Source organism: Citrus clementina, unplaced genomic scaffold (assembly GCF_000493195.1).
Source record: "Citrus clementina cultivar Clemenules unplaced genomic scaffold, Citrus_clementina_v1.0 scaffold_7, whole genome shotgun sequence".
Taxonomy (NCBI): Eukaryota; Viridiplantae; Streptophyta; class Magnoliopsida; order Sapindales; family Rutaceae; genus Citrus; species Citrus x clementina.
In genome coordinates this window covers 7,796,400-7,806,824 of record NW_006262075.1, presented here as the reverse complement: position 1 = coordinate 7,806,824, position 10,425 = coordinate 7,796,400, and the positions used below count along the sequence as shown (strand labels likewise).

The following is a 10,425-nucleotide window of genomic DNA, read 5'->3' as shown; positions in this document are numbered from 1 at the left end:
TAGCCTCTGGATCACAGACGTTCAATTCGATCGGTCAAAATTAGGCAGCAATTGGTCAACACGATTTTTTGTTTTTTCGGTTGGGTTTTTATGAAAAGGTCAACACAAATTGATTTTGCTTTCGTAACAGACGTTTGTGTGAGCAACAGCTATTCCACCAACTTGTCCACTTGACGTTCAAAAAATAATGGAACCCAGGAATTATCTCCACATAACAACAAAAAAATATTCAAATTTAATTAATGTGACAAATTGTATCAATGTGAAGCGTGTACACCACGAGCTTTCCACCTTCTTCTACTCCCTAGGGATCACCATCGCTCATAGGTCATATCAAAATTTTCACCAAAACATTTGGAAAAATAAAAAATGAAAAAAGAATTTAGAATGCCCGTGTTGCCGATTGACTAATAATCAAAATCTTAATTATATGAGTAGAATGGCAAATAGCATGATGTGATTTGGAAGACGAAAATATGACGGGGATATGATATTTCATTAGAATTAATTAATTAATTAATAACAACTTGTTTGGTGGTGTGTTTAGCTGCAACAACAATATTAATAATAGTGTTAACAAATTTTTTAAAAGTAAAAGTTTGGGCAATGGATAGAAACATTGAACATTAGAATATTCTAATGGCTGTGTTTCAACTTGGAATTTTCTAACAAAAATAAAGCACAAATATAGGGGAAAACATAGCGCATTCTTCATTAAATTTCCTATAATAAAAAATGGTCATCTTTGTCAATGCATAATTTGTATATCATTAATTGAAAGGTAGCACCATTAATTGACAAGTTAATGAATTTTTTCAATGAGAAACAATTTTGGTTTTGTCTTTCAAAATCTTAAGATGATATAAAATTAATCTACTTGTTTGTATTTGAAGACCTTTTCACTTAAGTAGTCAGATACTCTTTGGTGATCTCTAATTTGATTTAAGAAAATAATCTACATGTGGCGTTTGTTTTTTTGTCTTAAATCTGAATAAATCTGAATAGGCCTGAATGTCTGAATCTGAATAATATGTTTGTTTTATCGTCTGTATCTCGAAAAATAAGTATTAAGTTGTTTGTTTTTTTCAACTTAAAAAACTGAAAATATGTAATTTTACATTTGTATCCATATTAAATTTGAATGTCAAATAAATAATATATTAAATACCACAATATTTTAATATTTATAAGTAAAATTATATTCAAGTGAATACATAATTATTTTAAAATTTTAATATATAAAATACCATAAATTTCAAATTTTATCGTATATAATGTAAGAAAGAAAAAACATGGATATTTTTAAGTGGGGTAAATATCTATGGGTGAATTTTGGGATAGACATAAAAAATAAATTATAAAACATGAATATTTTTTACATTAGTAAGTAATTGACTTAATTCAGATTTCTCTATTACATAAAAAGCTAAAAAAATTAGCTTATTTTATTAAGTCAAAATTATCTAAAAAATTTCATTAAATTATAAAAACAAACACTTCTAATTAACTTAATTAATTAAGTTAAGTCACTTTAAGTCATTAAGTTAAAAAACAAACGCAATTTATATATACAAAAATAATCCTCATCTAGATCCGGAAAAATTAATCAAAAACAAATAACACCATTGATTAATTTATACTAAAATCCAGGTAAATTTTAAATTTTAAAAAGAATCAAGATTTTTATTTTTTTTTTTAATTGGCAAAATTAAGCTGCGGGGTCGGTGGAAGCATTATTTCCTCTGATAGATATTAATACGGCCGGAAGCAACATGCAAGTGGGCGATTAAACAGAAACGTGTTTTTTAATCTTCCAAAAGAAGTAAAAAAAGAAAACAAAAGTATATATATATAAAAAGGAGTTGCCTAAGTTACAATTCATGTAACTTACAGCCAACTCTTTTTACTTGTTTTTCAATGTATTTTCTCTCTCCTCCGGGCACATGGCTGCCAACTATTGGGTGTGTATGTAAAAATACATGTTTTTGTTTCACAAAACAACTTTGTCGTAATGCACACACATCTTAAGAGTGGGGTCCATTTGTCTTTCATTTTGCTTTTTGAAATTTTCCAATTCATTTTCTTTTTGTCGTTTTCGCAACTCTCTCGATGTTCCCTGTGTACGCCAGATTCTAATGCATGCACCTCTTTTTCGCCTTTATTATTTATTTATTTGGCAAAAGACGAATTTTCACCATTTACCTTTCTTCACATTCCATCTCTCACTCCACCATTTTTTGTTGGATTAACTCTTGGTAAGACGTCACATCTTGCGGAAGATTCCAGCAAGTGCGGCATTTCTTCTTTGCTTAATTAATTAATCTGCCCTCTCTTCTTTATTGATTTCACAATGTTGCCATTTTGCCCTAGTAGCCATGGTAAAATACTTTTCTCTTCCAACAAGTGAGATTCTTTCTCACACAACATAGAGTAAAAACTCGGGTAATTTTTAAAAATCTCCCTTGAGGTTTGGGCTTGTTGCAAGTAGATGGCGAGAATTTATTTATTTGTAAAAAATCCCCTACCGTCAGTTAACTTTAACATTGACCATTAGTTGACTGTGCAAAGACAATATTACCCTTAACAACAATTTGTAGACGGAAATAACTAAAAAAAAAATTAAAATTGTTGGCGCGAAAAGCACAAACCCTATTTTTTGACAATTTTATCCTTATCAATTCCAAAGATTTACAATATCATAGGTAAAGATTATAACTATTTCATTTTCAAGTTTTTAATTTTATCTTTTTTGTAGAAACTTTAAGAAAATATCAATAATTTAAAGATGATTTTTAAAATTTTTAATTTTATCTTTCTTGTAAAAACTTTAAGAAAATATCAATAATTTAAAAAGGGTAAAATAGTCAATAATTTTAATTTATTTTAGTTATTTCCGTTTACAAATTATTGTTAAGGGTAATATTGTCTTTGCATAGTCAACTAACGGTCAATGTTAAAGTTAACTGACGGTATGGGGTTTTTTACAAATAAATAAATTCTCGCCATCTACTTGCAACAAGCCCAAACCTCAGGGGATGTTTTTAAAAATTACCCATAAAAACTCGTTTATTTTTTATAATACGATATTAGTACCTGTTTAGTTTTTATATTTTTTTAAAATATCTCAAAACATCTTTACAGTCAAACTATTAACACCTATGTCGTTATTTTTTGTCTTTTATAAATTACTTTTATAATATATTAACATTAATAAAAATATATATATATTAACTCCTCAATTGAGTGTTCCACAAAAATTAATATATATATATATATATATATATATATATATTGTTTTTATTTTTTAGAGTTAAATTGATAATTTGATTTTTTTTTCTTTTATTAATGTCAAAAAAAAGGAATGTTATTGTAAGAGAGTAATATTATAAAAGTAAGTTAAATGAAACAAAAATTAATGACAATGTGTCAATAATTTAACAACATGAATGTTTTGAGGTATTTTTAATAATACAAGAATTAATCAAACACTTTTACCCAACATAAAATATTATGTCGACTATTTAACAAGTCAATCACATTCATTTATGCGGTGTAGTTATGTTAAAAACTTAATAAATAACCAAACGATTGTGGCTCAGTTGGCGGCGCAGGCTGGGTAAGTGGGAAGAGCTCTCGGGTTCGATCCTCACTAAACACACCATTTGGGAGGGGTAAAGAGCCTTAACTGTGACTACACCGAATTAGTCGGGGCCCAATGCGGTCGCCGGAAATCGGATGGTTTAAACCAAAAAAAAAAAAAAAACTTAATAAATAATGGGGTGATTTTTTCGTGCGCGTACTACATACTTTCTCCTTCCATTACTAGAAGGAGTTGGAATTCAATAAAGAACGTATTATTGTCTTAAAAATACTTGATAATATATATTTAGACTTTTCAACAAGCCTATGATAGTTGAAGCCAATTCTTTGGTAAAGAAAAGAAAGAGTTGTCGGAGGCCGAAATTTATGTGGTGGCATTAAGAAAGAAGATTATTTATAAACAATTTACTAATTACTATATTGAATTAGTACCGAGTCCCACGAAATCCTCATTCTGAATCTGGGTCTTGAGTTCATGTTTTTTTACCAGAGCCACAGTTATAGCCAGAAGCCTATATGAAGCTAGCAGCTATCTTAATTGATAACACTTCATTAGTCTTCTTGCTTGAAGCCATCAAAACGTTCAATAGTGGGCTTTCCACTTTACACACAAACATATCACGCAATCTTCTTCCTCAATTCGATACTCCTAGAAGTTAGAAATTCATATGCAAAGAAAATAAGAGGATTAATTTTCGTAAGTCAAGAAAAATGCAACACACGTGCAATTTTAAATTTCCGCAATTTATTAAATTAAATATAGGACTTTTGAGATTGCAACCCATTTCATATCTACCTTTTTACAATTTCGATCCATGTAATTGAAAGGTTATCTTTGAAGTAGCTCTATTAGTAAAGCTTCTATTAAAAAAAAAAAAAGTACTACATTAGTGAAACTTTGTAGCCAAATATAAGTACACTAAAATCTATTTATAGTCATATTATTGAAATTTATTCTTATAAAGAGCTTATAACTCAATAGAGGTATAGTACAAAAATTATTATCTTTACTTAATTATCCTTGATGCAAGTGATATAGATGTAAATTATGTCATGTATTAATAATCAAATGGATATTAATTTCTTCATCAATCATTCAAGTGAACAATAAGTCGGGTATGCTTTAATTGAAGAAGAAATTATTAATGCAATTGGATAAGAAGAGAAATGGGATAATCCTGAGGATGACAGTACATAAATACACAAAAGTTTCATGCCAAGAAGCTACAAACAAACTTGAGAATTTATAAATATTTTGGATTCAACAAGAAGATGTCTATGCTGACCAATTTATACATAGTCGCAAGATGAAACATGTGGTTGCAGCTTTAAAAAACGAATCATTGTCACAAGCAACTTTAAAAAGATATTTTATTCCAGCTTAATTATTTAATGGACCATGTCATATATTTTTGAAATATTATTATTATGTGGAGGTAAATTTATTTAAGACGAGACCTACAAAAAAAAAATTTATTATAATATAGAATTTATTCCTAATTAAAACTGGTCTCAAGTTGGGGCCATAATTTTTTATTACTAAATATTCTTATTTAAATGTTTTACTATAGATAACAGTAGGAAAATTTCACTCAAGTTGAGTTGGATAACAAATTAAAGTGAGAAATATTTGTAAATCGATGTTGTAATTTGACCAAAACTAGAGAGAGAGAGGGAGAGAATTTGTATTCTAATTGGAAATAAACAAGTTTTTTTTGTACGGAAAGCTACGAAACATAGTGAATTGAATACAAGTTAGGTGATTTTGCGGAAATTTTTGTGCAGTCAATTTAGCTCACCACCTCATAGAATTAGGTAGCCACAAAGACAATCCACATGCTTTTAGAACTCGTAAAAATGCTTCACAGGAAACCACCAAGAATCACATGTGATTAAATATGCCCAAAAAAAAAAAAAGCCTAATTTCAAATCTCTTCAACCTAACCTTAGACCAAATTTTACGGTTACTTGTTTATATAAGATTTCTCATGCATTGATAGCGCTTCCGGATTTTAAACCACCACTAATTGGTAGCTCATATAATTTGCCAAATAAAATAACCCCAATTAGTATGTATCATTATCGTGAATTCCCAATAACTTCAACAAATAACTATTTTTGAAAAGGAGAAATTATAATTGTTGTATTATTATGACATAAATAACAAAATCTTCATTGGGAGGCCCATTACGGAAAGGAATTAAAAGATTGAGAAAAAAAAATGATGATGAAAATTTGTGCAAGTGTAGTCCATGCAGACTCGCAGAGCGCAAATGCGGTAACTCCCATCAAAACGAACCACATGACGCCATTCTCTCACCAGACCCACACGGCTCCAACCCTCACCGGCCCCCCAATTGTAATTAGCCCCCTTTTTAATCAAGCCCAAAATTGTCAAAAAATGTTTCCGCCTGAATTCCCATTTTTACCCTCTTCATTTCAATATCTTTTCACTTTTGCCATTTTATCGCAGGTACTGTCCTTCATCTCACCCACCACCCACTTCAACCGAATCATCTCTTCTCTTGTTGAACAATTAATTAAATACTTGTTTCAATATTTTTAAGTATGGAAATAAATCTTATAAGTCAAGTAATCTTATAGATGAGTAGTTTTTGCAAATCCCTTAGTACAAAATAAGACATATGCTATAACTCAAGCATGTTTTGTTTTATTGTTAAATTATTTAAAATAATAATATTAATAATAATAAAATTACTTTTATTAATGTATTTGTTTACACCTGAACGAGTCATGTAACATCCTCATAAATGGATTTTAAATGCATGAACATTATAATGTCACAAGATATTGTTGTTCGATAAAAATTTTAAATTAATAATAAGAATACTAATATTATTATTCTAAAATATCATTATCGTTAAACCATAATATAATTCTTGCCACCACTAAATTAGGTCAAAATAATGAAATCAAGAATACTATTTGTTAAGTCAACATGTAATTCATGCTATCACATGAAGGCGAGAGCAATAAAAATAAGATTATTTAGGTAAAGTGAAGTTTGTAAAATTAATTATTTTTAAATGTTCAGATCACATAATAGTCAATAAATAAATTTAAAATATATGATTGCTATGATCTCAAATAATATTTTCAATTTGTATAAACGTTATAAAATCTCATGGATAATATCATTTTTAAGTATAATACATACTCTCGTGTGAATTGCATTAATAATTGAAATTTGAAGTCATCTCCTATCAATAACATGAGTTTGCTACCAAGATTATCAAGAGTACATACATGATCAGGGTATAAAAAATTAAAAAGAAAAAATTTGTGTTATCATTCATGGCATTTAGTCGGTTTAGGTGTAGCTCTTGAACCAAAATGTAATTACCGCGCCACTCGAGGTTAAAATAGTCTAATAACATCTCTCTACAATATAAAACCGTCTACCCTCCGCCAACCCTTGAATCTCATCATTCACTAGACACTGAAGAATCCAAAACTCTCTCAAGCCAACAAAAGCAAATTTTACATTTAACCCATTCTCTCCTAAAAATCTTTTCTCTTTAGTGCCTGAACAAACCAGAAGAAACGAGAAACCTTAACCATGTGTGGAGGTGCTATCATTTCGGGCTACATCCCGCCCACCGTGCCGGGCCGGCCAAAGAAGCTGACGGCGGAGTATCTCTGGCCGGAGCTGAAGAGGTCATCCAACAAGAAGTACTCAAAGCCGATCGTCGACGATGACTTCGAGGCTGATTTCCAAGGATTCAAGGACGATGAAGAAGAGTCTGACATTGATGGTGACGTGGACGTTGATGCCGACTTGATGATGGCTGATATTAAGCCTTTCACTTTCTCAGCTGGTCGCAAGTCTCATGGTAACCAATTTTTGAATATACCCAGTTCGAGTTTTTTTTTTTAATGTTTTTGTTATTATTATACCTGATCATCCGTTTGTGTGTGTGTGTGTGCGTGTGCGTATTGTTTGTTAGTTAGGTTTTGAATGATAAAATGCGTTAGCTTGTGTGTCAGTGTGTGTAAATATGTGTTTTTGTAAGTGGGTATGTGTTTTCAGCGTGTGGTTGATGATGCTCATCGCTATGTAGCGATGCTTTGGTTTGGAAAATTATTATTTCTAACAACGGTTTTTTTTTTTTTTTTGTTAGCTTATTTTCCGTTTTTTTTTAAAAATTTTTAAGTTATGGAATTTGAGTAGATGCTTTGATCCAATGGGATATATTGATCTTCACTTTCCTTTGTCTTTATTTTAGGGGTAAAAATAAATTTTTATGACTTGGCGCTGAGTGTCATCTAAAGTTCTCATTTTTGTTTTGTATAAAAGAAGTTTCTTGTTGGGTTGGCGTTTAAAGTCCTTGTTGGCTTTTGATCGTGGTTTGTGGATCATTTGTTCCAATCAAGCTTTTCTTTTGTCTTTGAATTGACATTTTTAATTTGTGCCGTTGGAAGTTAGTTTTGTGATGCAGATGTTCGATCGATAATTCTGATGATCATATTTTAGAGATGTTCTTTCTTGGAATTTTTTCTTCTTTGTTTAGATAGATGGGATGTCCAGACTTGCATAGATTATTCACTAGTTTGCTTGGTCAGTCAAATCAAACATCTATTGACATGATCTATTATATTGGTTGGATTAGAGGTTTCTGTTGCTTGGCTTTGTAAAATGGAAGCTTAAATTTTTCCTCTTTTTTTTTTTATATTTTGTTTTATGTGAAATGGTTGAAATTTTCAGTTCTGGGATCTTAAAGAGTAGATAAAATTATCACTTGATCTACCTTTTTGTGCAACCATTTGGCAGTAATTTTGTCAGTTATCTCTTTGTCATTTGTTTGGGTTTTTAGTGTGTTGCAGTTATAGATCATGGGAAAATTCATTTTTCTGATCTTGTAATGGAAACAATGGATTTCTTGTTGTACATAGAATTGCGTGACTGCACGATGTTGATGATGGTATATAAAGTTATTCAGTTTGGTTACGAGTGTGTTCTATCATTAATGATGGGAGTTCTTTATGAAATTCGCTTCTCTTTATGATTTGGTTGTGCTTCTTGTGTATGAAATAACTTTTTTTTTTCTTTTTTCCCCAATCATTGAAGGATCTACAGCCGTGAAGCACGTTGAACAAGCTAAAAAATCCACAGAAAGAAAGAGGAAGAATCAATATAGGGGAATTAGGCAGCGTCCATGGGGAAAATGGGCTGCTGAGATCCGTGACCCCACAAAAGGGGTTCGTGTCTGGCTAGGAACTTTCAATACCGCTGAAGAAGCCGCTAGGGCTTATGATGCCGAGGCACGGAGGATCCGTGGGAAGAAAGCTAAGGTTAACTTTCCAGATGAAACTCCTGCTGCTGCTCCAAAGAGCTCAGTGAAGGCAAACTCTCAGAAATCCGTTCCCAAAGCTTGCCTAAGCCCCGTGCAGCCAAGTTTGAACCAAAACTTCAATTACTTGAACAACTCCGATCAGGATTACTACAACAATGTGAGTATTCTGGAGGAGAAACCACAAGTGAATCAGTATGGATATATGGGCTCCTTCCCTGATGATGGAGAACTAGGATTCAAACCCTTTGTGCCAACAGCTGATGATACTCCTGTGTACTTCAACTCTGACCAAGGCAGTAACTCCTTTGATTGTTCTGACTTTGGCTGGGGAGAACAGGCACCAAAGACTCCTGAAATCTCATCTGTTTTGGAAGCTACCCCTGAAGTTGATGAATCTCAGTTTGTGGATGCGGTTGCAAACCCGATGAAGAAGCTGAAATCTAACTCTGAGAATGCTGTGCCTGTTCAGGATAACAATGGAAAGTCTCTGTCTGATGAGCTTTTGGCTTTTGACAATCAGGTGAAGTTCTTGCCAATGCCGTATCCTGAAGGAAGCTGGGAGGCCTCCCTCGATGCCTTCCTCAATGGTGACAACACCCAGGATGGTGGAAACTTGATGAACCTTTGGAGCTTTGATGACTTCCCTTCTACCCTAGGGGGAGTGTATTGAGCAAACTTTCATGTGCTTGCTAGTTTTGTAAATAAGGCTATATGTTAGTGAGTTCTCACTTTCTGATTTTTTGTCAGATTTTAGCTCTCTTGGATCTGTTTTAATGTTTATTCACTCTGTTTCTTGCTTTCTCATTCTTGCAGCTTTGAGGACTGGTTGTCTATCTGTGTTGGAGATGCAGTGCTTAATTGTTGGACATGCTTAAGCCAAGCCATGTGTGGAGATTGCTCTCAGGAGCTTTCAGTAGATTCTTAGTATATAGGTGTTTAGGTTCCTTTTAACCTATGAGACTTGAAACATTTTGAACATTTTGCAATCTAGTGACTGTATGGATGATTATGTGTGATTTGTGATCAAAAACTGAACCGGATGATTGTAATCCTTGTTAATTTGCTTCTTTCATGGTCTTTGTGATTGCCTAACCACAGGCCGCCAATATGTTATTATCTATTTATTCTCTTCTGTGGATAGTCTTTGAGCTTGTCGGCTTGAAGATGGAAACCGGATGAGCATTCGACTCATTCCATATTTTTCCCTTTTGGGTGCCACAAAGTATTCGTTTTTCCTTCAAATTTTGTATTTAAAATTTGGAACTTCTTTTGGTTTTCGCTACATCTACAATGAATGGGAGTCGAAAGGGGACAATCTTTGATCATTTCTCTCTGCAGATATTCGTATTATAATTATGAAGACGTGTATGCTTTATAATATTTTAATATTTTAATATTTTACTGAGGCTGGTATCACATGAAGGCATATGCTGTCACGATAAACTATGCAGTCATGGGTAGCCGCGTCAAGATGTCCCAATAATTCATCATCAGCACACGTGAGGTGTGT

At 32.1% G+C, this 10,425-nt stretch overlaps 1 protein-coding gene across 3 annotated transcripts; it reads left to right on the top strand.

Moving 5' to 3' along the window:
* The first annotated feature begins 7,030 nt into the window (after positions 1–7,030).
* LOC18036932 (ethylene-responsive transcription factor RAP2-12) lies at positions 7,031–10,106 on the top strand. Of its 3 annotated transcripts, none has more exons than XM_006426715.2 (3): positions 7,031–7,454; positions 8,699–9,628; positions 9,729–10,106. In XM_006426715.2, exons 1-2 carry the CDS (start codon positions 7,181–7,183, stop codon positions 9,583–9,585), a joined length of 1,161 nt encoding a protein of 386 aa, XP_006426778.1. In that variant the 5' UTR covers positions 7,031–7,180; the 3' UTR covers positions 9,586–9,628; positions 9,729–10,106. The 3 variants fall into 3 exon arrangements, with proteins under 3 accessions (XP_006426778.1, XP_024036019.1, XP_006426780.1); XM_024180251.1 differs by having other exon boundaries at positions 8,690–9,628; XM_006426717.2 differs by having other exon boundaries at positions 8,690–9,632.
* Positions 10,107–10,425: the final 319 nt, after the last annotated feature.

What these genes read in the sequence shown, in the direction of transcription:
- LOC18036932 (XM_024180251.1), top strand. Translation starts at nt 7,181, where the DNA reads ATGTGTGGAGGTGCTATCATTTCGGGCTACATCCCGCCCACCGTGCCG. An exon ending in AGCTGGTCGCAAGTCTCATG is followed by an intron (nt 7,455 to 8,689) that starts GTAACCAATTTT and finishes CAATCATTGAAG; the next exon opens with GATCTACAGCCGTGAAGCAC.